This window comes from Leucopleurus acutus, assembly GCF_964270905.1.
Source record: "Leucopleurus acutus genome assembly, chromosome: 4".
Lineage (NCBI taxonomy): Eukaryota > Metazoa > Chordata > Mammalia > Artiodactyla > Delphinidae > Leucopleurus > Leucopleurus acutus.
Window position 1 is genome coordinate 122256668 of NC_139146.1, and position 27498 is coordinate 122284165.

A 27498-nucleotide genomic window follows, 5' to 3' on the forward strand; every position below is an offset into this window, starting at 1 on the left:
AGCCAACTAACCCTTTTTATGGTATGTTGAAACATACATTTGAAATGAATCTTTTATTTCACCTTAGAAAAAAAAGGCTTTGAAAAAAATTACTATTAGAATATAGTTAATTGTAAAGACCTAGAAAATACCTAGAATTCCTAGCAGATTTTTACTTTAGAATATAGGGATCACAATACAATAAGAGCTAAATTATTGAGTCTTTACCCTTTACCACACACAGTTCTAGATGCTTACAAGCCATTAATATATTTAATCCTCACAGCAATCTTGTTATGTAAGGTATTTTTATTATCCCCATTTTATAGATGAGGAAGCCAAGGGTTAGAGAAACTACAAAACTTTCCCAAGGTTTTACAAGCTAGCACGTGGCAGAGCTGGGATTTGACCACCATATTTCCTTGTGAGCTCACGCTTTAAAATGAGAGCTAGATTTGGAGGAAAGGATACTTTGTAAATGATTAGTTTTCTTTTTTTTTTTTAAGTTTTTAAGTCATTGATTATACTAATAGTACCCCCTCCCCCCCCTTTGGAGGAGTGGGTATATTTGTGAAATCAAAGAAAGGGTTTCTTTTTCAGTTTTAAGAATTACTAATTTCACTGGTTTCTGGAAAGGAATTGAGGGTATAAAATAGTGTAACTTGATCCGCAAGTAAATTGCTTACATAGAATTCAGAGTTATCTATTCAGACTGACCAGCATTTAAGATTTCCTTGTTTAGTCTTTAGTTTTCAATTAAAGCAGCTTCCCCTCCTTACCCCATTATGTCCTAAAGCCCTCTAATGTTTTACATAATACATTTAAGTGTGTGAATAATAACACCATGTACTTTATCTGATTTATGTAATCAAAAGGTTTTACAAATTTCAACACTGATAGTCTTATTACCAGATAAGGAATAGATAGATGTTTAACTCTAAAACACCCCCTTATAAAAACAGAAGTGATTCAGCCGAGTGTACAGTAAGGCTACCTTCCTGCCTGTGCTTCCACTTTGTCACTCAAGTACAGACCACTTCCCCAGGAGAGTTTGTTTGGGTTTGTCTTGTTAGTTCTTGCCTTAAGGAAGTACACTTGGTTTTCTCCTTCATAGGTTAGATTAGGAAAAACCCTCTTCTTTTTTAAGCAGTTTGAAACTATGGTAATAGAATGTGGCGTTAATGGGTTTTCTTTGTGACCTCCAAACAGAGCAACATTTTGCAGATGTCGTACTTAGTGAAGAATTTCTCAACCTCGGCATTGAACAAGTGTGCAGCTTAATCTCGAGTGACAAACTTACCATTTCTTCAGAAGAGAAAGTAAGTGTATTTTTCTTTTCCCAGTGTACAGTGATATAGTATTTTTCCTTTCTTTCACTTTGTTTTGTAACTTTGTGATCCTGTATGTGTAGTGACAGCCAGTGATCTTTGATCTGGAAGTTGAGAAACTCCACTAGTTGACTTGTTGGTTGGGTAAATAACTGTGTTCTCAACCCTTAGGAGCGTCCCTAAATGGTTAGACACCAGTTTTGTGCTTGACCCCACAGCAAGAGCTTGCATACATTGAACTATCTGAAACAAAGGGCCTTTGGGGAACTGGGTTTCTTCTCACAGCTAGATACCAGGGAAAATTGTGATCTAAACATAATATTCTCAGACTTCCCTGGTGGCACAGTGGTTAAGAATCCACCTGCCAATGCAGGGGACATGGGTTCATGCCCTGGTCCGGGAAGATCCCACATGCCGTGGAGCAACTAGCCCATGCGCCACAACTACTGAGCCTGTGCTCAAGAGCCCATGAGCCAAAACTACTGAGCCTGTGTGCCACAACTACTGAAGCCTGCATGCCTAGAGCCCATGCTCCTCAACAAGAGAAGCCACCGCAATGAGAAGCCTGCGCACAGCAACAAAGAGTAGCCCCCGCTCACGCTCAACACAACTAGAGAAAGGCCGCATGCAACAACGAAGACCCAATGCAGCCAAAAATAAATAAATTAATAAAAAGAAGCCACTTCAAAAATAAATAAATAAATAAACATAATATTCACAAACCAAAGTAATTTCACCATCATGTGAGTTGGACGAAGTCACCCAGGTGGCAAAGTTTAGCTAGTTCCAGACTGACCTCTTCCTTCAGACTGGCCCCTGCAGCTTACACCCCACCCTATCCATGTGTCCTTCCCCCTTTCCAGAGCCCTGTGCAGCTGCTTTGTCTGGTTGTAGCCTGTCTCTCCGAAGTTGGGGTTGCCTTTTTCAGCCACCTGCACCTTTTGTATTGGTGGAGGGAGAAGCTTCTCAGTGGGTTTTATTCTTTGGGTAGGTTTTGTAGCTTGTGGGAATCAGTGGGCAAAAGCTTATGAACCTGCAGTGTTTGGAGGAAGTGAAACTTGAGTTTTTCCTTTGTGTGATTTGTTGTATAAACTTTGTTGTTCTTTTCCTCAAGGATATTCATACTGCTTGGGGCAAAAAGACACATTTCTTATAATATTTACCAAATAAAAAAATATGTGAAAGTGGTTGTGAAATGTATAATCTTAACACCCCAGAAATATAGAGGAGAGGAAGACACTACTATTCATGTTTAATAGATGTGTGTTGAGTGCGTACTGTGTACCAGACACTGCCATTGGAGTCCTCCATACAAGAAGATTGCAAAATAAAATCCTTTACTCATGACTAGAGGGACAACCGGTGGGGTAATAAATGATCACAGAATGCTGTAGAGGGTCCAGAAGGAGCCTTTAATCATTCCTTGGATACAGATTGGAGTTAAGTGTGGCTCAGATGTATGATCCAAATTTTTAAAAGTGCATATGAATTTGCCAGGGAAACAGGGATGGGTGGAAGGAGAAGGGCAGCCCGGGTAGAGGGAACAGAATATGTAAGTGTAAAGAGGTGTGAAAGAATGATTGCATTCTTTTAGTTCACTACAATTAGAGTTTACAGTATATTTGGCACAGTGGTAGGAGATAAGGTGGGAAGATGACATAAAATACCATCTCAGCCATGTTAAAGAAAATTGACTTGGACTTCCCTGGTGGCACAGTGAATAGGAATCTGCCTGCCAATGCAGGGGACACTGATTCAAGCCCTAGTTTGGGAAGATCCCACATGCAGCAGAGCAGCTAAGCCCGTGCACCACGACTACTAAGCCTGCTTTCTAGACCCCACGTGACACAACTACTGAGCCCGTGTGCCGCAACTACTGAAGCCCGCGCACCTAGAGCCCATGCTCCACAACAGGAGAAGCCACAACAAGAAGCCTATGCATTGCAATGAAGAGTAGCCCCCACTCAACACAGCTAGAGAAAGCCCGCGCACAGCAACGAGGGCCCAACACAGCCAAAAATAAATAAAATTTTTTTTTAAAAAATTGACTTTATCCTGGTGATGAAGAGCCTCTGAAGGGTTCTAATCAGTAGAAGAGTGCTATGATAATGCCTTCACTGTAGAAATGTCACGGAGGCTGTTCTGGTTTTCTACTGCTGCATAACAACCACCCCAAAATGCAGTGACATAAAACAACCATGTCGTTATGCTCACAGCCTGTGGGCAGAATTCATGCAGGGCACATAGGGACAGCTTGTCTCTGCTCTGCAGTGCCTGGGGCTTCAGCTGGGTTGGCTTGACGGGTGGCATTATTCTACTGGAGCCACATACCCAAGGCTTCAGTCCCTCTGCACATGGCATCTTATGTTTCTGGAACACCCAGGATGGTTCCTTCACTCGCTTGTCTGGCTCCTGGGCCAGGTATTGGTTGGTAGCTCACCCTCCCCACCCCCCTTCCTCTCTATGACTGGCTTGGGTCTCATAGCATCTCATCTCCAGTAACCAGACTTTTTACATGACACGTGGCTTCCCCCAAATGAGCATTTCAAGAGACCAGAGGCATCTTATGACCCAGCTTCAGAAGCCCCACAGCACTGCCTCCACAACCTTCTGTTGGTTACACAGCGCCAGCTTAGATTCCTGTGGGAGGTTACTACATAAGGTGTGGATACCAGAGAAGTGGTTTATTAGGGACCATTTTTGGAGACTAGCTCCAAAGTGGTGGTGTGCAGAATGGACCAAAAGTGGGGTGAGGGTCATATAGAAGGATGTTGAAGTTACCAGTGAGCAATAGGATCTGGCATAGGGTGGTAGAAAGAGGGGTGGAGAAGAGAAGACAGAGCTGAGAAATAGCAGATAGAATTGACAGGACCTTCTTTATCTTCTAGCATCTGGCACATAGAGGTACTTGGTGACTGAATGAATTAAAGAGGCTCATTAATTATAATGTAGATTATTTTTAGCTTCTTGCTCTATACCTGCATCAAAATAACCTATTTTTTGCTTCCTAGTTATTCATTTACATATCATCAGACATTTTCTACAACCCATTAAAGATTACTGGGTTGTATATTCATCAGTCTGGAAGGAAATTATGTAGTCAAATACTGTCTTCATAATAGCTTATTAGCTTTCTCATACATATATGTTGTAATGCCCTTATTATTTTGATTATTTTTAATATAAAATATTATATTTTAATACAGTCTACTGTTGTGACAAAAGAGAGTTAATCTGTTCTGCAGATCCTTGATTTAGAAGTATATGGTCCAGCATTTGTTTGTAAACCCAAAGAAAAAGCCAAAAAATGAGTTGTTGCTAAGAGTACATGATTTTCATTCCAGATATCACTTTGCTTTATTATTTTGGGTGCTTTATTCAAAAGGGACTTTAGATTTAAATCTAAGTAAGTAGAACCAAATTCAATTTGGAAAGGTTGTCAACAATGAATTAGATCATATATCATCAAATTATCACCGCTACCACTCAAGTTCAAGATTAGATAATGTACTTGATGAAATATGTAGTAAATACCCAGCAAAAAGTACTCACTAAATACATAAAAGTACTCAAGTACTTATTAAAGTACCTACTAAATTAAAAGTAGATCTACCATATGATCCAGCAGTCCCACTTCTGAGTATGTATCCAAAGGAAATAAAAACAGATTCTTGAAGAGGTATCTGTATTGCTGTGTTGGCTGCAGCATTTTTCACAATAACCAAGATGTGGAAACAACCTGAATGAATGGATAGAGAGGTGCTATATACACACAATGGATTATTACTCAGCCATAAAAAGAAGGAAATGCTGTCTTTTGTGACAAACATGGATGGACCTTGAGGGCATTATGCTAAGTGAAATAAGTCAGAGAAAGACAAATACTGTATCATCTCACTTATATGCAGACGCAAAAGTCAAACTTATAGAAAGAGAGTTGAGTGGTGGTTACCAGGGGCTGGGAGTAGGGGAATCTGGGAGATGTTGGTCAAAGGGTACAAACTTCTAGTTATAAGATGAAAAAGTTCTGGAGACCTAATGTGACTAACAATACTGTATTATCTAAAAGTTCCTGAGAGTACCTCTTAAATTAAGTACATACTAAGTACCAAATGAAAAAAATAAAAAGCAAAGAAAGAAATGGAGTGGATGTACTTTTCAAGTGCATCATAAGTCAGGATTTGAAAAACTTGAGCCATGGATTAAACTTGGATGTCTTAGCAAGAGTTGTATACAAAATGTAATATTATATTTTATTCAGATGCTTTGGTACATAACTCATTACTTATTTTTCTTTCCCCCATATTTTCGGCAAGGTATTTGAAGCAGTAATAGCTTGGGTGAATCATGACAAGGACGTAAGGCAAGAATTTATGGCTCGGCTGATGGAACATGTACGGTTACCTTTACTTCCTCGGGAATATTTAGTTCAGGTAAAAGCATTTGCAAAACACATGAGTACACCTACTCCATGTCACTGGGCTGACAGCATGTAGATTCCTGTTACACAGTGGTAACTAGGCAGAGGGCAGTAAACGCACCTGCTGTCCTTGGCAGCTGCTAACTCTTGGGGCAGTTCCCAGTCTTACAGGTTTGCTTCTTCCCTATTTCTGATTTGAGTAAGCAAGTACTAGAACTTATGGAGGCAGTATTTGTGGTGACTTAAGTACATGTAAATAAATGCATTTGTGGCTCTGTGTCACTGCTCTGCATCTCCTTTGCTTTCCTTTTGATAGCCTGCTCTGACTACTCTGTAGAAATGGAATTTTGATGTTCAACTCAAATACTTTTTACTTTTCCTTCACAGTTTCAGTGGCTTGCATTTGGTTTCTGTCTTTACTTCTAAACTGAGGAAAACCAGGTTATTTGAAATAAATAGCAGTAAATGGATCTTTAGTAGTCCCTGAACAATTTTAAATTTATTGTTTTATTAATATTCTACTAGGAACATTTCAACATTTTAATTTATAATTGAAACCATGTAATGAAACATTTCTTTATTAGGAGATTAGATCTGAACATTTTAGAATTTCTTGAAGCCTCATTATTTTTTGTAATTTGTGTAATCATTGGTACTCTGCCTTTAAGAAAATGAACAGAAAAAAATCTGTCCTGCACTTGACGTCAGGGATAGCAAGGACAAGTTTTATTTGTGGTGTAGGCACATTGTTATAAAGTATTTTGAATTCCTTTTCCGGGTATTTAGTTTGTGCTTTAAAAAGACATCTTTAATTTATAAATATTTCCTCCCCCACCTGAAGGACTCATTATCTAAAGTTTCTTATTTTTCTTACTATTTGGCTTAATGTTTAAAGATAACAAATAGGTGAACATAATATGATCCAAAGATTATTCTGTAGCTGACATTGAAGTATATAATTTTCATTGCAATTCTTCTTTATTACTTATAAATATTTTGCTCTGCAGACCAGATACTTGAGCATTTGGGGGCATCATTTACTTTTCTTTTAGTGATATTTATAAACTTTCCTCTGTAACTTTTAGACTGAACCAGGGAGGATAGTTATTGCTTTTTTCCTCTATTTTGTTTCTTTGTCAGTCTTATCATGAAGTAGCTATCCCCTCATGGGGTGGGTCTGATTTCTTCTTCCAGAGGGTTGAGGAAGAAGCACTGGTGAAGAACAGCAGTGCTTGCAAAGATTACCTCATTGAAGCTATGAAGTATCATCTGCTACCAACAGAGCAGCGTATATTAATGAAGAGTGTCCGGACCCGACTGAGGACACCCATGAACCTTCCCAAAGTAGGATCTGCTGTTCATACTTGTTACTACCTCATCTGAAAGGCCCATAGTGAGGCTGTTAATATTTTACTCATCTGATTTTCCATGTGCCCAGGAATTCATTGAAGTGTATATAATTCAACTTCTCTATTAATTTTGTCTGTGGAGGGTGGGGATTGTTTGACTCACTTAATCTTTATAAACTACATGATGTCACTCTTCTGGAACAGAGGCAACTGGTATTTGTCCCTTCTGAGTTTTTTTTAGCTCTTTACAAAGGTTTCTTTGTAAGCTACATGTTTGGATAGTAACTGAAAACCGACTAGTTTCACAGAATTGCTAAGAACTTAGGATGCTAGCTTGTTCCTTTTGTTCCTTCCTATTGTCTGTTGTGTACTATTTGATGGTTCACTCACACATCATACATAGTCATTTCAGTGTAGATTTTCCATATGTTTTCCCAGATCTCCAGTGTTCATGTAATTGCTCTGTGAAAGTTCATACTCTACCTTTATCTTTTTAGTTGAAGCCATTCATGTCTTACTGATTTAATTTTCCTTACGAATAACCCCTCATTTCTGTCTCTCTGTTTGCAATTCCTTCTGCTCTGTTTGCATCTTTACAGTACTAGGAGACCAGCACTTTAAGCACCATTTTGTGTATGGTCTAATCAGAATGACCCATAATATAATGCTTTTATTTATGTATTGATTTTTAGCTCTCATGTGTGTTTGGGGCAATGATGAATTAAGAAATAAGAATTAATCTGTTATCCACTGTTTTCTTATATCACCTTTAGTTATTACTTTACCTTTTCATTAAATTAAATCTTTTAAATTCTTTCACTTTAATGCTTTTATTTAGTGTTTTTTCAATTTTATTTTTTTTGGAGTCTACATTTTAATTGCTTCAAATCCATATTAGTAGTGTTTTTCTGTTTTGCCCAGTGTTAACAAGAGTTCTCAATTTAGAACCAACTGTATTTTGCCAATGTGCTACTCCCTCCTTTTTTCTAGATCATTAGTAAATATTTTAATTTAAAATGGACTTCAGTACTTTCCCTGGTGATACCTCATTAGAAATACCCACTTACCAACATAGTCCGTTTGTAGGAAGTTTCAGTCTATATGATTATGTTTATTATCTAAGCCAAAAAGTAAATAATTTGGCACATAACATCTATGGAGATTCAGGATCATATAGATTCAAATTTGGCATGCTTTTTTTTTTAACATCCCTCTGCGTGTTACTCATCGTTTCATAGGCTCCTGGAAGTTCAAATGCTTTTCTCAAAATATTCTAAATTTTTACTGAGAATTATTATCACTTAAAAAGTATTTACAAGGCACTCACTTCCTACCCTATTTTGAAAATTGGTATTTGCCGTTTTTAAATTTTCTGATCTCTCCTCAGTTCTCCAAGATTTTTCAAAAATAATTGTAAGTGGCTCAGTAAGTACATTAGCTAGTTCCCTTAACACCTTAGTATGCATGCCATCTGGGTCTGCTGATTTTATAAGTGTTCACATTTTCCAAATACCCTTTTACCTCCTTTTATAAGTAGCCGTCTCTATAAGTCTTCATTACTTCATATTTGTCCATATTGTTTGGTGTCAGTTTTTGTTCTTACAAAAAAATAGATTTATAAAAGTTGTTCATAGGCTTAGCCCATTCGAATTATTATTTCTTTTATGCTGGTCTCTTTAACTTCCTTCTAAATAGCTTGTTTTATCTTTAATACTTTTTAAACATTTCATATTTATGAAAGATCTCTACTTAACTTGCATGTTCCCTCTGCTGGCATCTTTAGCTTTGCTATCTTTAGCTATGCCTTAACCTTTAGAGTGAAAACTAATTCTCTTCTAATTTCTGTAATAAGCATGTCGCTTTTGAAAACATTCTAAAGAGTCTTTGGTAAAATCCTATCAAGTATTTTCTCTTATGTAGAGTTGTGATCATCTGTTCAGTTGACACTCTCTGGGCTTCTCTGGTTGTGGCTTTGGAGTGACCCTCCTAACTGTATTAAACTTTCGGTTTCTCAGTTCTTTAGCTCTGATTTTGTGGTGGGTATGCTGATCCATGAAGGTTCTCTTCTGTTCTCTCAGGGTGGCTGGGGAGGAGGGTTGCAGACCTGACAGGTAGCAGGGAGCTACTCAGCTCCTGATTTTGCATTTGCATAGTCTCTCCTCAAAGTTTATTTATCTGCACATGTTTTTGCAAAAGTGCTTGTGTTGGACACGTTTTTCAGTAGCACTGTTTGTCATTTTAGAGTGGTTGTACTCAAGATTAATTCTAAATAGGTAGGTAAGAATGAGGCAAAGATTAATTTCTCTTGCTGACATATCATAATCATGGTAAGACCTATGAGACAAAATGTGGTAGCAATGCTGGAATAATAGATAATGTTTCTACCATGACAGTGACTAATTAGGCTCTGATTCTGTGGATGCATACTAATTTGCATCAAAGATCTTTTTATATCTCAGATATTATTTTATATCTCAGATATTATTTATATGACGATATTTTGTATCGTCAGTAAACCGTCTTGGGATTGTGTAAGGCACTCTTGGATTTGGACAGTATAATGAAAAACTGTATATGTTTTGCTACTGTGCTTTGTTGTTAGCTTCTTTTTATCTTTGGAATCTGTATTTTTACAAATGCAATCTTATTATTTCTATATATTTATTTTTCTTTTTTTTACCCCAGGATATCTATTAAGATTTCCAGTTGGAAAATTATGAAACTTGGTATTTCAGGAGGCAAAACTAATATTTAATAGGTGAAGAAAATGAAAGAACAAAGTTTAATTGATCTACATTTCAGGATGGTCACTTGAATTTGTGTAACTCCCGACCCCTTGCCTTCCTTAAATACGTCACATTTAACTTTTCCATACAAATGTCTTCCCAGTTTTCTATTCCTTTGCATTAACATAAACTAGTATGATGTTTCTCAGATCAGGCGTCACAAATAATTGGGGTGTCAGAGTCATGACACCTCTTTTGATGCTAGTAGCACAGTGGTTTTTATCACCGTCTCTTGATCTCATACAAATATCCCTGCTCTCCTGCTCTTGTCTTCCCATGATACATTCTTCCTTTCCCCATTATCTCATTCCTGGAGTTCCAAATCCTCACCCCATTTTACTTCTCTTGGGTGAGTAAAGAACAGATATTACTACCTTTCTGTATATTCGGTAGCACATATTTCCTTCCATCCTCATTTTGATCTACAAGAAGTGAACTATTGTGTGGAAATCACAAGATTCATAGTTGAGAATCATGAAATCTAATAAACCATATTGTTTCTCAAGGATTATTTGAAAAGTATTCCCTTTAGAGATTTTTTTAAACTGATCTTCATCAGAGATGTTAACCAAACCTCTTTCAACTGTTGTCTAACTGCTGGGCAGAGTTTAAAAGTTAAGCACAGGTAGGTCTTCTATAGACCTCTAGATACAGGATTGATCTTACTGTCTGTTTCACCTCTGTGATTTCATAACCTTGCCCCTCCCTTTTTTCCCTTTGGGATTAGGAGGGAAGGGTATTGCAGATTTTCTTTGTTAATTCTTCCTTTTATTTATTTGTATTCAACACTAAAGGAATGGCAGGTCAGAAAAAAAATTATATAACTGTGCTACATTCAGTCTTCTTTTTAAGACCTTTAAAATTCTTTATACTTTCCAGTAAATAAATTACTAAAATAGGCTTCTTTTCGGAAACAAGATTTATTCTGATTTCTGTGTACCCATCTTTCTATAGTTCCAAGTACAGGTAGGTCGTTGCTCAGTCAAGGTTGCAAACCTTCCCTTTTTGTATGCATGAGTCATTCCATCTTCTGTTTGTTTTCATTTTTTGTTTCTTTTGAACATCCGTTTTTCCTGTCATCTCACTTTTCCCTTGACAGGTCCTTGCCATTCTTTACAGTGTTACACACGTGACATCATTAACTTATACGTTCTTCTGAATTGACAGCTGTGTTTTCAGTGTTTCCAAAGAGTGCCCAGTGTGCCCACTTATACTCATTAAAAGACACATTGATTGCTAAATCAACACATTGATTGCTAAATCCCATCTATCTCTCAAGGTTCTACTCCCTCCAGGAAGCTTTCACTAAATTATGGCTATGTTTCATTTTCTGATCAGGAATAGCAATTAATGTCTATAACTAATCATAGCTTTCTGGTCACATATAATTGTATATAGTTCTTGAAGTACTTTAGAGTCTTGTCTCCTTAGTGATATCTAATAGCTCTTGGGGGTAGAGACCCTGTCTTACATTTCTTATGTAGAACATCTTAGCACAGTTCTGATCAAATATGGAAGATAGGCATTTAATAAATAGTTGTTGGATTGAATTGAATTGAAGAAGTTTATGGACCTCACTTATTCTCAGTGCTGGACTGTTCTTCATTCATTCGTTATGATTTCTAGTATCTCCATTATCTGTCCTCTTGGTTGTTTTATTTGTGGAGCATCCAGGGAGGTCTCTTTACTTGACATCTGGGAATCTGTCTCTCTTGTGAACTCCAATTAAATTAGTTCTCCTTTTTCAATAGGTTTTTTTTTTTCCTTCTTCCATCTTTCTTTAATACCTTATTGTCCTTTTCATCTCACCTACCCACTGACATAAATTTCACTTCTGTCTGCTTTCCTAGATTGTGGAGATCTAATCCCTGGTCATTACAAAGCTGGGATCTAGTTTATAGCAAGCCCTATGACACTGCAGCCTTGCCAGTGCTGACTGCCTGCTGTTTTTGGCTTAAATACTGCTTTTGCTTGAAGGATCAGAAACTTAGTTTCTGATATCCTTATTTTTGACTAAATGTGCTAGAAAATAGAATTGTAGTTCTAACATACATGTGTCCCCTTTGTTGATGTTTATTAAATGTTGATAAGGTGGTTGTTTTCCCCCAGCTCCCCCTACCATCTTCATCCTAATAGTCTCCATGTCATTGTCTTTGTAAGACATTTTAAATCCCTGAACATGCAGTAGTTGTTGGTTCAAGTGCCTCTACTTCTGCCCTTGCAGTTAATGGTGGTGGTTGGGGGACAAGCACCAAAGGCTATCCGCAGTGTGGAATGCTATGACTTCAAAGAAGAACGATGGCACCAAGTAGCAGAATTGCCTTCCAGGAGATGTAGGGCAGGTAAGCATCATGCATTGCGGTCATTTCCCTATTGCTGGGTCATTGGGAGCTTCTCTCTCAGGTCTTATTTTATTAGCTAGAAGAATCTTTATTGGAAAAGCTTTGATTAAAATAACCATGTGATTACAGAGTGATTGAGGAGCCCCGTGCAACTCATAAGACATCGATGGGGATAGCTGCTCTGTCTTCAATTTACATATTCTTTATACTAGATTCTCTAGTATAAAGTGGAGTAGCTAGCAATTTGCTGGATATTTTCCTACTTACCTTTGCTGAAGTGTTGAGAATTCTTAAGGTTGGGACCCTTGGTTCTAAGAGATTCCTGACTTAGCTAATAAGCCACAGTTTCCTTCTTCCAAGCATTCATTTTACAAACATTTGTTGATATAGACTTTATTTATCCAAAACTGTAATCAGAAGAGGCAGTTGCAAATTCTAAGGATTCTTCCTGTGACTCAAACCTGGATCCATAAATCATAGCTCCCATAGCAAATGAGTTCTAAGTATAACAGAACATTTCTACCATGGTAGTCCTTTAACAGTATATCCTAGAAATTGTTACATAACAGCATAAAGTTAACCCATTCCTTTCGAGCTGTCTAGTATGTTGGACAGGGATCTGGATGTAGTATAATTTTTACTAGTTTTTAATTGAACATTAAAATTGTTTTTAATCTTATGTTATAAATAGTACTTCAATGAATTCCTTATACATATATTATTATGTATGTATGCTAATATATTTTAGTGGGATAAAACTCTAGAACTAGAATTAATGATTCAAAGAGTATGCAAGGAAGATATACCAATTATTACTTCCACTAACAGTAAAATATGAAGGTACAAATTTCCCTACATACCCTATAACACCTTATAATTAAATTGAGTTTTGCAATCTAGTAGGTGAAAAATGCTATCTCATTATCTACTTTGCACTTTTATTATGAGGAAAGTTAAACATCTTTCTGAATGGTCAGTTCATGATTCTTGCCATTTTTTTATTATACTATTTTATTGATTTAATACGTTAAGTAGCCTTAACGTATTAAAGTAGCCTTTTTGTCTGTCATTTGTGGTGTGAATGGGAAGTAGCCTTTTTGTCTGTCATTTGTGGTGTGAATGTTTATTTGTATTAATCTTTTATCTTCTGACTTTACTTGCATTATTTTTGTGTTATTTTGGCCATTTAACAATGTTACTTTTTATGAATTCCTGTACATCAGAATTTTGTCCTTGGACTTAAAGATTTGTTTCTTGTGTAGAAAAGTGTTACTCACAAATTATTTGTGTGTGTGTAATTCCCTAATATTAATATCTTATAAAACTGTGATGCAGTTATCAAAACTAAGAAATTAGCATTGGCATATTACTATTACTTAGTATGATATTCTCTGGGTCCACCCATGTTGCTGCAAGTGGCAGTATTTCATTCTTCGTTATGGCTGAGTAATATTCCATTGTATATGTAACACATCTTCTTAAACCAATCATCTGTTGACGGGCAGTTGGGTTGTTTCCATGTCTTGGCTATTGTATTGGGCTGGCCAAAAAGTTCGTACAGGTTTTTCCACAAGGTTACAGAAAAACCCAAACGAACTTTTTGGCCAACCCAATAAATAGTGCTACTCTGAACACTGAGGTGCCTGTATCTTTTCAAATTATAGTTTTCATCCTTTCCAGATATGCCCAGGAGTGGGATTGCTGGATCATATCATAGTTATATTTTCAGTTTTTTTTAAGGAAACTCCATACCATTTTCCATACTGGCTGCACCAATTTACATTCCCACCAACAGCAGGGTTCCCTTTTCTTCACATCCTCTCCAGCATTTATTATTTGTAGACTTTTTGATGATAGCCATTCTGACCACTGTGAGATGAGACCTCATTGTGGTTTTGATTTGCATTTCTCTAATAATTAGAGATGTTGAGCATCTTTTTCATGTGCCTGTTGGCCATCTATATATCTTCTTTGGAGAAATGTCTATTTAGGTTTCTGCCTATTTCCTGATTGGGTTGTTTGGGGTTCTTTTTTGAATAGTATGAGCTATTTGTATATCTGGGTTATTAACCCCTTGTCAATCTCATCGTTTGCAAATATTTTCTCCATTCCGTAGGTTGTCTTTTATTTTGTTGATGGTTTCCTTTGCTGTGCAAAAGCTTTTAAGTTTGATTAGGTCCTATTGTTTATTTTTGCCTTTATTTCTTTTGCCTTGGGAAACTTCTCTAAGAAAATAATGCTATGATTTATTTCCAAGAATGTTTCACCTATGTTCTCTCCTAGGAGTTTTATGGTATCATGTCTTACATTTAAGTCTTTAAACCATTTTATGTTTACTTTTATATATAGTGTGAGGGAATGTTCTAATTTCATTGATTTACATGCAGCTGTCCAACTTTCCCAACACTATTTGTTGAAGAGACTGTCTTTTCTCCATTATATAGTTTTGTCTCCTTTGTCGTGGATTAATTGACCATAGGTGTGTGGGTTTATTTCTGGGCTCTCTGTTCACTTCCATTTATCTATATGTCTGTTTTTGTGCCAATACCATGCTGCTTTGATTACTGTAGCTTTGTAGTAGTGTCTAAGTCTGGAAGAGTTATGCCTCCAGCTTTGTTCTTTTTCCTCAGGATTTCTTTGGCATTTCTGGGTCTTTTGTGGTTCCATATAAGTTTTAGTATTATTTGTTCTAGTTCTTTGAAAAATATCATGGATATTCTGATAAGGATTGCATTTAATCTGTAAATCGTATGGTCATTTTTACCATATTAATTTTTCCAAGAGCATGAGATTTCTTTCCAGTTCTTTGAATTATCTTCAGCTTCCTTTATCATTGTTTTATAGTTTTCAGTGTATAGGTCTTTCATCTCCTTGGTTGAGTTTATTCTTAGGTTGTTGGGATTTTAAATGGGATTTTTTTTTTTTTTACTTTCTCTTTCTGATATTTTGTTGTTGTGTAAAGGAATGCAACAGAGTTCTGTATATTAATCTTGTATCCTGCCACCACTCTGAATTTATTAGTTCTAATACTTTTCGTGTGGAGTCTTTAGGGTTCTCTATATAGCGTGTCACGTCATCTGCAAATAGTGACAGTTTTACCTCTTCACTTCCATTTGGATACATTTTACTTCTCTTTCTTGTCTGATTTCTGTGGCTAGGACTTCCAATAAAATATTGAATAGAAGTGGTAATAGTGGACATCCTTGTCCTGTTCCTGAATTTAGCGGGAAGTTTTTCAGCTTTTCACCGTTGAGTATTATGTTGGCTGTGGCTTTGTCATAAATGGCTTTTATTATGTTGAGATATGTTCCCTTTATACCCACTTTGGTGAGAGTTTTCATCATGAGTGGATGTTGAATTTTATCAAATGCTTATTCTGTGTCTATTGATATGATCATGTGTTTTTTTTCTTTTCTTTTGTTAAGGTGATGTATTATAGTGATTGATTTGCGTATGTTGAACCACCCTTTTTACCCTGGAATGAATCCAGCTTGATCATGAGATATGATCCTTTCTCTGTATTGTTGGATTTGGTTTGCTAATATTTTGTTGAAGAATTTTGCATCTATATTCTTCAGAGATATTGGCCTGTAATTTTCTTTTTCTGTAGTGTCTTTGTTTGGTTTTGGTATCAGGATGATGGTGCCCTCATACAATGACTTTAGAAGTGTTCCTTACTCTGTAATTTTTTGGAATAGTTTGAGAAGGATAGGTAAGCTGTATGGTCCTGGCCTTTTGTTTACAGGGAGTTGTTTTCATTACAGATTATATTTCACTTCTAATAATCAGTCTGTTCAAATTATCTGTTCCTTCTTGACTCAGTTTTGGCCGGTTATATGTTTCTTGAAACTTTTCCATTTCTTCTAGGAGGTCGAATTTGTCATTATATAACTGTTCACAGTATTCTCTTCTGATTTTTTGTATTTCTGTGGTTGTTATTTCTCCTCTTTCATTTCTTATTTTGTTTATTTGGATCCGCTCTCTTTTCTTCTTGGTGAGCCTAGCTAGAGGTCTGTCAATTTTGTTTATCTTTTCTAAAAACCAGCTCTTGGTTTTATTGATCTTTCCTGTTGTTTTTTTGATCTTCATTTTCTTTATTTCCTCTTTTATCCTTATTATTTTTCCTTCTGCTGACCTTGGTTTTGTTTGTTCTTGTTCTGATTCTTTTAGGTGGTAGGTTAGGTTGTTTATCTGAGTTTTTTTCTTGAGGAAAGCCTGTGTGGCTATGACCTTCTCTCTTAGAACTGCTTTTGCTGCATCCCATAGTTTTTGTAAGGTTGTGTTTTTCATTGTCATTTGTCTCAAAGCATTTTCTGATTTCTTATTTGATTGCATCAGTGACCATTGGTTTTTTAGTAGCATGTTGTTTAGTCTCCATGTGTTCAGTTTTTTCCCATTTTTCTTTTTGTGGTTGATTTCTAGTTTTATACTGTTGTGGAAAGAAAGGATGCTTGAAATAATTTCTATCCTCTTAAATTTGTTGAGGCTTGTTTTTTGACCTAGTATCTCTTTTGCCATTTTAATTATGAAATGTGTTGGTGTGGGTGTGATTGGGTTCATCTTGTTTGGGACCCTCTGTGCTTCCTCTACCTGGATATCTGTTTCTTTCTTAAGTTTGGGAGGTTTTCAGCCATAATTTCTTCAAATACATTTTTGAGCCCTTTTTCTCTTTCTGCAACCCGCCTATTTTGCATAGGTATGCTTTATATTATCCCATAGATCTTGTATGTTACTTTGGGGTTTTTTTGTTTGTTTGTTTTTTTCATTTGTCTTTCTGTCTGCTGCTCTGATTGGATGATTTCCATCATTCTGTCTTCCAGATCACTTATTCGTTCTTCTGCATTATTTAGTCTACAATTCATTGCCTCTGGATTTGTTTTTATCTCTTCAATTTGAGTTGTCTAGTTTTGACTGGTTCATTTTATAGTTTCTAGTTCCTTGTTATAGTGATCTGCATTTCTATCAATAATCTTTAATCCCTTCAGCATCTTTATTACCTCCTTTTTGAACTATAAGTCTGGTAGATAGGAGAGGTCTGTTTCATTATTTGTTCTTTCAGGGGATTTCTCTTGTTCTTTTAATTGGGAGTAGTTCCCCTGCTTTCTTATTTTACTTGACTTCGTCTGTCTCTATGAATTTAGGAGAAACAGTTGTCTATTGTGGTCTGAAAGGGCTGTTTTTATGTGGGAGCATCCCTGTATAGACTGTGTAAGTCCAGTATTTTTTGGTGCAAGGGCTGTATGTCAACCATATCTTTCCTTAGAGTGTGCTGGCCATTATTCCCTTGATAAGGGGGCGTGATTGGAGTTGTGGTGTCTAGAGCCTGCCCTGAATATTGGGCACAGCCTCCTCTTTTCTCTGTGGATGTCACAGCCTTGTCAGGGGCAAGGTCTGCTCCCCATTTGTTTGAGTAGAAACCCTGAGTCTCAGATTTGATATGGCTCCATTGCCCTTGCTCTGTTGCAAAGGAGGTGAAGTGAGGCCTCCGTTGCAAAGGAGGTGAAGTGAAGCAAGTGAGGCCCATGTGGTCACAGTGAACCTATGCACCGCCTCTGCAGTCATCTGCAGTTCTGCCCAGAAGCAGCCCAAGGTCATGTCCCTTTCTCCACTGTGTTTGTCCCACATCTAGTGCTAGGCTATGGTGTGTGGTGTGGAGTGGGCTGGTGCTGGGGGCTGGGGTGCTGTGGCTGCAGGAGTCAAGGTGGTTGTGCTGCCACCTGGGACCTGGGCTGCCTCTGTGGCAGGCCTCTCCCAGGACCTATCTGCACTAGATCTGGCTCCAAGCTTCAGTGTGGGCTGGGCAGAACTAGAGTGCTCCAGACAGAAAAGGAACCCCTGTATACTCCTCCCAAGGGGCTGCCCACCCAAAACATGCATTTCTGTGGTGTGACCCAGTGTGTGCACCAACAATGTCCACTGGATCTGGACCCTCCCCCATGGTGTGAATGCTGACAGTGGACTCTGAGGTTTGATAAGGCCATACCCCAGGCCGTCCAAGCTGTCTCCATGCAGGTAGACAGAGTCCTCTTCCTGGGCCCGTCTGCCCAAGACTCAGCATCTAGCCGCTGTGCATACTAGCATCCCTGCCCATCATGCATTTCAGACTGGGAAGCGTGGTGAGGTTACAGCTATCAGCTCTGCTCTGATTGCTAGTAAACCAGCACCCACACACTCCTTGAGAGCAGAGACCAGGCCCCTCTGAGACAGGCTGGGACCTGGGACTTGGGACCCTTTACTGCAGTGCTTGCACCTGGACAAACATCTCCTTGAGCAACAGAATACAAAGAAACTCTAAGGGACTAAAAATAACTGTGCACATGTGTAGTCAGGGTAATTATGAATAATAAGGCCAAAACCCAGCTGCCACTTCTGAAGTGCTAGGAGCAAAAGCAGAGTACTGGGCATGATCCCTGCACACACCACCACCAAGGGGTGGGCAGACCACCTAAACCACGCCTCCAGCCTGAGCCACCTATGTGCCCCCACTCTCACCCCATTTAAGGAAACAGCTCCCCTCTCCTCAGGGAGCAAGAAAGGGAACCTGTTACTTGTTTTTGCTCCCTCGTGCTAAGCACAAGTCCCAATAAAGCCTTGCCTGAATTCCTCATCTGGCCTCTTATCAATTTCTGTTGCTTGAAGAGTCCAAGAACCCAGGTCTGTAACACCTCCAGTCCCTCTGTCTGTCCTGGCAGACTTCGTAGCAGGCAGAGGGGCTCCCCAGGGCGAGGTCCTGCCTGTGTGGACCTTCCCTCCTTCACAGATCCCTCCCAGGGGTGCCAGTCCTGTTCTGAATGCCTTTTTCCCCCCATCCTGCTGGGTTACATGGAGATCTTTCTTGCAGCTTTGGTTGTAAAAGAGATCTTCTGCCAGTTTCCAGTTGGTTTTCTGTGAGAATTGTTCCATATGTAGATGTATGTTTGATGCGTTTGTGGGTGAGGTGAGCTCCATGTCCTCCTACTCTGCCATCTTGATCCTCCCTTGTTATATTGCATTTAGTTGTCATGTTTTCTTAGTCTCTTCTGATCTGTGACAGTTCCGTAGTCTTTCCTTATCTTTCATGCCCTTGATTCTTTTGAAGAGCACTTGGTCTGGTATTTTTGAGTAGAAGGTCCAAAATTGAAAGCCATGGGAGATGTGTACAGGTTCAAGTAGTTGGAAAATATTGGCTCATTGTTTACGTCTGTAAGTAAGTCTTTGAAGAAGCCAAGAGTCAAAATAGTACCTCAGCCCATGCCATTGCATTTTTCAGTAGTAGTAAGGAGCACAGTCTATTCATTCTATATTCTCACTAATGAATAGTGTTTCTTAGGACCTATTCAGCCAGGCTTCTCCTGAGGGGGACTTCTGTTCTGACAACAGCTGTAGACTGTTTGGAATGCAGTCTTTAGATGTTGGTAGCAGTTGGGTTGCACATGCATCATTAACTGCTGTATTTCTTTTTCAGGGATGGTCTACATGGCTGGACTCGTTTTTGCTGTCGGTGGCTTTAATGGCTCCTTAAGGGTCCGCACTGTGGATTCCTATGACCCCGTGAAAGATCAGTGGACCAGTGTTGCTAACATGCGAGACCGGAGAAGCACCCTGGGGGCTGCTGTGTTGAACGGACTGTTATATGCCGTAGGAGGCTTTGACGGGAGTACAGGCAATTTTCTTTTATCTTTGCTTCATTGCTGTTAGAATTAACATAGCGATCACATTTATGGAACAAGGCCTAGCAAAATTAGGAGGCATTTGAATGTTTTAACAGGTATTGTGAAGATAAGTTTAAAATTTCCATCCAGAATTCCTTTAAATGATGTTAAGCGTGCTCAGTATGTAAATTTTCTTTCTCATGCTTCAGTGTCAGTCATCTTCCCAAGTTTAAAAAGCCAGTAAATGTCAGTAGCTTGCGTAGGAGCTCGCTCTTCCTCTTCGTCACATAATTGGATTTTGGCCCACTTTAATGCAGCTGAAGTATTTCCCCTACTAATACATATAAGGAACCTGAGGTGCAGTGCGTTGTGCTTTATTACAGGGCTGTCCTCGGTGGAGGCTTACAACATCAAGTCTAACGAGTGGTTCCACGTGGCCCCCATGAACACAAGGAGGAGCAGTGTGGGTGTTGCCGTAGTTGGAGGTGGGTCGGCTTCCCGATGGTTGTGAGTGGTTCTTCCTGTAACCCGGACTCTGGTTTTCTAAATGGGCAACCAAAGGGCCATTTAAAAGGGAAATAGTGGCTATTGGAAAATGCTAGTTATCCCTTTTTAAAATAAGGCACGCCTGCCCTCTGGTCCCCCTCCCTCTCTCTCTGTCCCCCTCCTTCTCCCTCTCTCTGTGTCACCTGTGTAATATTACTAACTGACTTTAATACAGTCATCTGGGGAACAAACCAGATGGCATGAATATGAAATTTTACATCTGGAGAAGGGCTGTTTAACATTTAAGGGATGGGTTGCCACAGTTATTTATTTATATCCTACTTTGTCCCCCAAAAGAGTTTAGTTAGTATGATTTTTTTTTTTTACTTGGTTGGGCGAATCTGTGGGTTCCCACCCCCTCCCCATGGTGGGTATAATCCTCTGCACCAACTTTTCTTTTACCAGCTTTACTGAGATAGAATTCACATACCATACAATTCATGCATTTAAAGTATACAATCCAGTGTGCATCTGTCATAACAATTCATTTTAGAACATTTTTATTACCCCCACAAAGCAGTCCTACTCCCCTTGGCTATCATCCCCATCCTCCCAGCCCTCAGCAAACACTATCTACTTTTCTGTCTCTCTATAGATTTTCCACTTACAGACATTTCATATTAATGAAATCATACATTGCAGTATGTGGTCCTTTGTGACTGGCTTCTTTGACTTGGCATAATGTTCAAGGTTTGTTCATGCTGTAGCATTTTACCAGTACTTCTTTTTATTGCCAAATAATATTCCATTGTATACTGGTACTGACTCTTGATTCAACTTTTTTTTCAATTTACTAAGATAACTTTGATATTTAATTTGGTTTTCCAGGATGTTCACTTACCAAACAGTGTTTATCCAAAGGTATACTGAGTGTACTTTCTTGTTCTGTCAGATTATTGATGAAAGTGTTAAATTAATATCATATATATTCTGCAGATCTTAATAATATGATTTGGTAAGTCCACCTATCACCATTAGGCAAGATTTTAAATAGTTCCTAATACTTTAAAGGTAAACTCTGCTACCAAGGAGGAAAATATATTATTTCCTGACTTGAAAAAATAGCTTTTTATGAATTTGGCTTTCTCTGTGATTCCATGTTTAGGTCTGCTTTATGCTGTCGGGGGTTATGATGGAGCTTCACGTCAGTGTCTGAGCACAGTAGAATGCTACAGCGCCACAGCAAACGAGTGGACCTATATAGCAGAAATGAGTACCAGACGGAGTGGAGCAGGTGAATAAGAACCTCATTTAGTAATTGAAGCATGGAAATGATGGAAAAGAATTAAACAAGTGAAATGATGGCATCTCTTTATATTATCAGAAAATATATGCTGATTCTAGTGACACTTAAAATGTCTTTTGCATTATGCAGGTAGAGTTGGTAGGTAGCTGCACTTAAATTTCACTTTGTAAAATTTCTAAAGTGTTATATTAAAGGCTTCTGTTTTGTTTAATTATTTATATTGTTTGGCATTACTTTTAGGTTTTTGTTTCTAGTGCTTATTGGAGAACTTGCTTAATAATCAACTCCATATCCATTGCTTACAGATTTTATGCTCTAATATTGGTTTGCTTTTATCACGAAAGTTGTTTTCAAAAGATTCATGTAAAGGACTTCCCTCTCTGTGTTTCACCTCCATATTATTTTTATTGTATTTGACATGCTTTTTTAGAACAATAGTTCTGAGATTCTCATTTGTAATTCTATTTGTTTCTACTTCTTAGGCTGTATGCTTTAATATTGACTTTTAATATGAATAATCATTTCAGAAGTTTTATTTACAAGTCATTTGAAGAAACCCTAATATATTATAAATTTCTTGTCCCTTTTACTCTACTATTGTTTGGTTCTTTGTGTTTTACAGGTGTTGGTGTGCTAAACAACTTATTGTATGCTGTCGGGGGTCATGATGGCCCTTTAGTACGAAAAAGTGTTGAAGTGTATGATCCCGCCACCAACACATGGAGGCAGGTTGCAGATATGAACATGTGTAGAAGAAATGCAGGTATCTATCTAGTTTATGATTACGAAATTTATACTGAATTGTATTCAGGGTATCACTGTGTATTTCCATTGTTCTTTTACTGATCTGAGTTCCCTAATAGACTTGCTCTTTAAAGGCAGAAACGTTTCTAATAATCCTATATAGTGAATGCCTAGTATAGTGTCTGAACATAACAGGTTGATGTGATCCTTCTGTTAACTTATAATATCTGTCAAAGTTTACTTTTTGGTGATGAATGTAGAGACTTAATTAGAGGAAGAACCCTCTTTATTTGATACTTGAATTCATTCATTCTTACCACAGACATTTTTGAGTGTCTACCTGTATCACATTCTGGAGCCCAGTTCTCAGGGAATTTAGTCTAGTTGAGTAAATATTTATACCAGATAAAAAAGCTAGTTGTTTATCTGAATCTGGAGGGGAAGCGTGAAGAAGCAACCTCATTTTAATACAGTTAAGAGTTTCTAGAAAATGGAAAAGCTAAAATAACAACAACAATAATTTTAAGAAAGCTGAGGTCTTCAAGATCTCTTTAAGTAGGTACGGAACTACCTACTTAAAAAGAAGATCTGTAGAAGGGAAATAGAAGTGGAAAATAGATTCAGGGTACCTGGGTAGTCTTTTTGGGAAATTCTCATTTTCTTAAAAATGCCATTGTCTTCATGCCAGTTCCCATAATCCAAAATAAGTTCCTGATGATTCTCAAACTCACTGTATACCACTGGATGATGTTGCAAGATGCACCCTCCATCCCCCCAGAAATGTTCTTCTTAATTTCTCTTTAATTTAAATGTGATCACTAAGGGAGATAAGTATATGGGACTGCAAGAACTTGCTCAACAGAGCAAAATATAAAATTAATTTACTTGACCTTTTACCTCATCCAACTGGTACAACTGGTACTTGGTGAAGTACTAAAACTCTCTCAGCTATGGATAGTCCAGAACTATTAATAGTAAGACCCACAAATCTGGGGCCCAGCACATATGACGTTAGAAAAGCATACATGCATGTGCTTCCTGGATTAGGAAATTTATTTGCATTTGAACTTTTGTTATTATTTTCCTAAAGATTATTCTAGTCTTATTTTTTCTCTACCCTTGTTTCATTGTTTTCAAATCAAAATTAGCTCATTTCTTCTAGCCAGAAGAATAAGGAGATACTTTGTGTATGTAGAGCTATTGTCATCCTGCTCTTGCTTTTCAGGTATTTGAACTACTTTAAAATGATATGAGTTTGCTTCCTGTCGAGAAACTATCATAGTAGCACAACAGAGTTTGAGTAAAGCAGATCCACTCCATTTGCACAGAAGATACTATTGCTTTTAAATGCTGTGTAGAGATTTGGGCTCATTATTTTGTTACGTTAAAAATCTACAAGCACCTATTAATTGTGTTAGCAAAACTGTCTGTAAAGAGACCAGTGTGCGGGCAGCACCCTTCTGGATGTTTTGATGCCCTGTAGTACCAGTTCATAAAAGCTCTGAGTCGTGTTTAAAATTATTAAATATGCTTTTAAAAAATAAATTGAAATAAAGAGCTTTTAAAATGTGTTTATCTTTTCACTCAGCAGTTTTCTTTGTAAACATTTATATTAAGAAAATTATTGCAGAAGTATGCAAAATGTGCAAGAGATCCTTGTTCATTGTAACATTATTGATAAGAGCAAAAAAGCTGAAAATAACTTAAAATCCATCAGTAAAAGACAAATTATGGTATTATCATACATGGAATACTATGCAGCCATTAAAAATTATGTAGATCTGTATTTATTAACTTGGGGAAATGTCCAAGGTATATATTGTTTGGTGGGAGTGAGTAAAAAGTAGCATGTGTAGTATGAGCTACTTTGGGGTTAAAAAAAAAAGGAGTGTCTGAGTATATACATGTAGAAAAGAGCCAGAATTTCGATGATCAGGATTCTAAGCAGTATAGGATTAGTGGTGGACTTTTTTTCTTTATACTTTTCTAGATGTTTTGAATTTTGCAAAAATCCAAAAAATATTTTATTCTCATAATAATTAAATAAATAATACTGTTTTCCCTTTTAAAGGAGATAAAATAGTTGACCAGTCAGTATAATAATTAAAATTCAGAATCATTTTTACTTTCTACTAATATATATATTTATTTTTCCTTTTTCCTTAGGATTTCCTTAGAAGCTGACTTTGGGAGAGTTCTTTGACTTTTAATTTTCTATTGTTTTTAATAAAATGGGGATTAAAATAGTTTCTAACCTGTAAAGTAAGGTTATTGTGAAGGTTAAATGAAATAATGCATATATAAAGCATCTACTGCATAAGTAACATATGAGTAGGAGCTTACAGTTAGTATTAGATTCTCAGATATAAAGGAATTCTTTTCGGGTTCCCCCATCTTCTCTCCTTGCCTCTTTCCAGGAAGTACGTGTCTCTGGATCACCTCACCAGACACGTTCAGGGATACTTATATTCATCCAAATTTTTAAAATAATTGTTTTCTCTCTGTGTAATTTTTTTAAAGGAGTTTGTGCAGTTAACGGTCTGTTATATGTAGTTGGAGGGGATGATGGTTCCTGTAACTTGGCATCAGTAGAATATTATAACCCAACAACTGATAAATGGACAGTTGTGTCATCTTGTATGAGCACAGGGAGAAGTTACGCAGGTAATAATTGTTCAGTTTTCTTATAGTCTTCTATTATAATACGAAAGGATTACATCATTATGATTTTTACATTAAGAATGTTTTTCTCGGGGCTTCCCTGGTGGCACAGTGGTTGAGAGTCCACCTGCCAATGCAGGGGACACGGGTTTGTGCCCCAGTCTGGGAAGATCCCACATGCCGCGGAGCGGCTGGGCCCATGAGCCATGGCCGCTGAGCCTGCGCGTCCAGAGCCTGTGCTCCGTAACGGGAGAGGCCACAACAGTGAGAGGCCCACGTACCGCAAAAAAAAAAAAGAATGTTTTTCTCCTATATAAGAAGGAAGTCTTTTCTCAAAGTATATCTTATTTCTTATTCTCAAAATAATTAATATCAGATATGTATATTCTGAAATAAAGCACTAGTATCCTTTTGTCATTCTGTAGTCACTTGTATTCAAAATTACAAATCTTTCCAGTGTGGCATCATAAAATTTAATATGGCTACATCTGTATGCAGTGTCATGGAATTCACAATGTAGCAAGGCTTTAATTACTCAAATATCCAAAAGATATGAGCCCTATAACATCTTCCCTGGCAGGGCTCCATGTGATACTATTACAGTGAGGCTACAGAGTAATTGTCTTACTTAAGCACAGCACTGATTAAATTATAAAATATCAGTTTGGTCCATTCTCTTCGTAAGAGAAATGGTAATACTCTTTAATAAATATAATGATGAGTCTTTAAAAGTATATGTTGCATGTAGTTTATTCTGATGATATTTATATTGCTTTAAATATTAGAATGTTTCAGTAACATTCTAATATAGATTTAATAGTGGGGAAAAAAGAAATTTATACTAATTAACCATCACTGTTACTTGTCATCTAAAACAACACCTAATAGAACTATTGATATATAGAGTAGGATCCCAGGATAGCATTCCTCAAAATTACGTGAAATTTTTTAAAATGGCTTTATTGAGATATATCTGACATAGAATAAATAGCATATATTTAAAGTGTACAGTTTTATTAGTTTTGACATATGTATATAACCACAAAACCACCACAATCAAGGTAATGAAAATATTCATCACTCTTAAAAGTCTGTTTGTGCCCCTCTGAGTATTAAGTGGATCTTAGTATTTCTTGAGTAAAATTATTTTCCCTTAATTGTAACTGTGAAGAGCAAAAGACGAGCTCTGGATTGAATAGTCTTATGTAGTTTTGGTCCCTAATTTTTAAACAAAGATTTCATTGTCATTTAGATTAAAATGATAGTAATACTAAAGTTTCTAAGAAAGAGATTTTGAAACATCATGATCTGTTCAGTTCCTCTTAAGTAATAATATAAAAACTTCAGTATTTTCTCAGAGATACAGAATGCTTCCTGTGACTTCTGTTTTATTTCTTCGTTTCTTTGTTCAGGGGTCACAGTTATTGATAAACCATTATGAGCCTGAAGGACATTTTCAGCACATTTACACATGAGAAGAAGCAGACTTCAACAAGTACTTCTGAAGTGACTGAGAGTCTAGCACTTCTCCACTCGTAGCTGCACTTTAAGTCTCCGCAGAAGATAAGATCATCTGCCTTTATAGGCCTCAGATATTGAAGATTATTTTTGGTAGATGCACCGTGTAAGCTTTTCTGCAGTGAGCAGCAGCTGACTGAATTTTAATAAGAAACTTGGACTGCAGTATTATTCTGTAGTCTTTGGACAATAGTTGCTTTCACAAAGACTAGTTACCAATCTTGAATGACTGGATTATTTTGTGAAGGGGGATAAATATGTGTTCTTGTAAAATTAAGTTTCATCTTTATTCCTTCTCCTGAAAATCTGTATACACAGGAACTGAAAATCTTTGAACAGGTATGAAACTGTGTAAGTATACAAACTAGTTGAGGGATAAAACTGTTTGCTTTTATAAAATATGTTTGATTACATGAGTATAATAAATTGTGTGCATATAAATGTGTGTCTATTTGCTTTCCTTTAAATATGTTTGAAAAGATGTTTGAAACTTGATTATACTATTTATAATTGGCACAGTACTTTGAATTATGCCAGTACTACATTGTAAAACAGAGTTGTATTTTTTGATATTTAACAATGCTTAACACTTTAAAATGCCACTTCTGAGGAATGAACTGGTGTAACACACTTGAATACATGTGTGATGCCAAACTTTTTAAAATAAAATATAAATTATGCTTATTTATTATTTTCTTTGGTTTAATCTTGGTCATGTTTTGGTGTGTATTTCAAATTTTTTTCTTAACAGTTTGGCATGAACATTACTGCAGGTTTTTGATGAATATAATGAATGTATGGAATTCAACTGAATTTGCATGGTCTTAAGAATTTTTTCTGTGTGTATAAATTTAGCTGCTATTAACAGAAAAGACAACTTTCTGTGAGTAGCCATCTGTGTTGATCAGATAGAATTTTTCTGAGATCTTCAATTAATCTTACTTTAAA

At 37.1% G+C, this 27498-nt stretch overlaps 1 protein-coding gene across 1 annotated transcript in view; it reads left to right on the plus strand.

The window, feature by feature from the left end:
- Positions 1 to 27498, plus strand: part of KLHL2 (kelch like family member 2) — a 126289-nt gene extending 98791 nt beyond the window's left edge. Inside the window, exons 6-15 of the mRNA XM_082838949.1 lie at positions 1189 to 1298; positions 5624 to 5740; positions 6922 to 7071; positions 12087 to 12204; positions 19649 to 19846; positions 20219 to 20320; positions 21487 to 21615; positions 22250 to 22390; positions 24892 to 25035; positions 26445 to 27498. Coding sequence (XP_082695075.1) covers positions 1189 to 1298; positions 5624 to 5740; positions 6922 to 7071; positions 12087 to 12204; positions 19649 to 19846; positions 20219 to 20320; positions 21487 to 21615; positions 22250 to 22390; positions 24892 to 25035; positions 26445 to 26473 — 1238 coding nt within the window. The 3' untranslated portion in view covers positions 26474 to 27498. The remainder of the gene's footprint in view (positions 1 to 1188; positions 1299 to 5623; positions 5741 to 6921; positions 7072 to 12086; positions 12205 to 19648; positions 19847 to 20218; positions 20321 to 21486; positions 21616 to 22249; positions 22391 to 24891; positions 25036 to 26444) is intronic.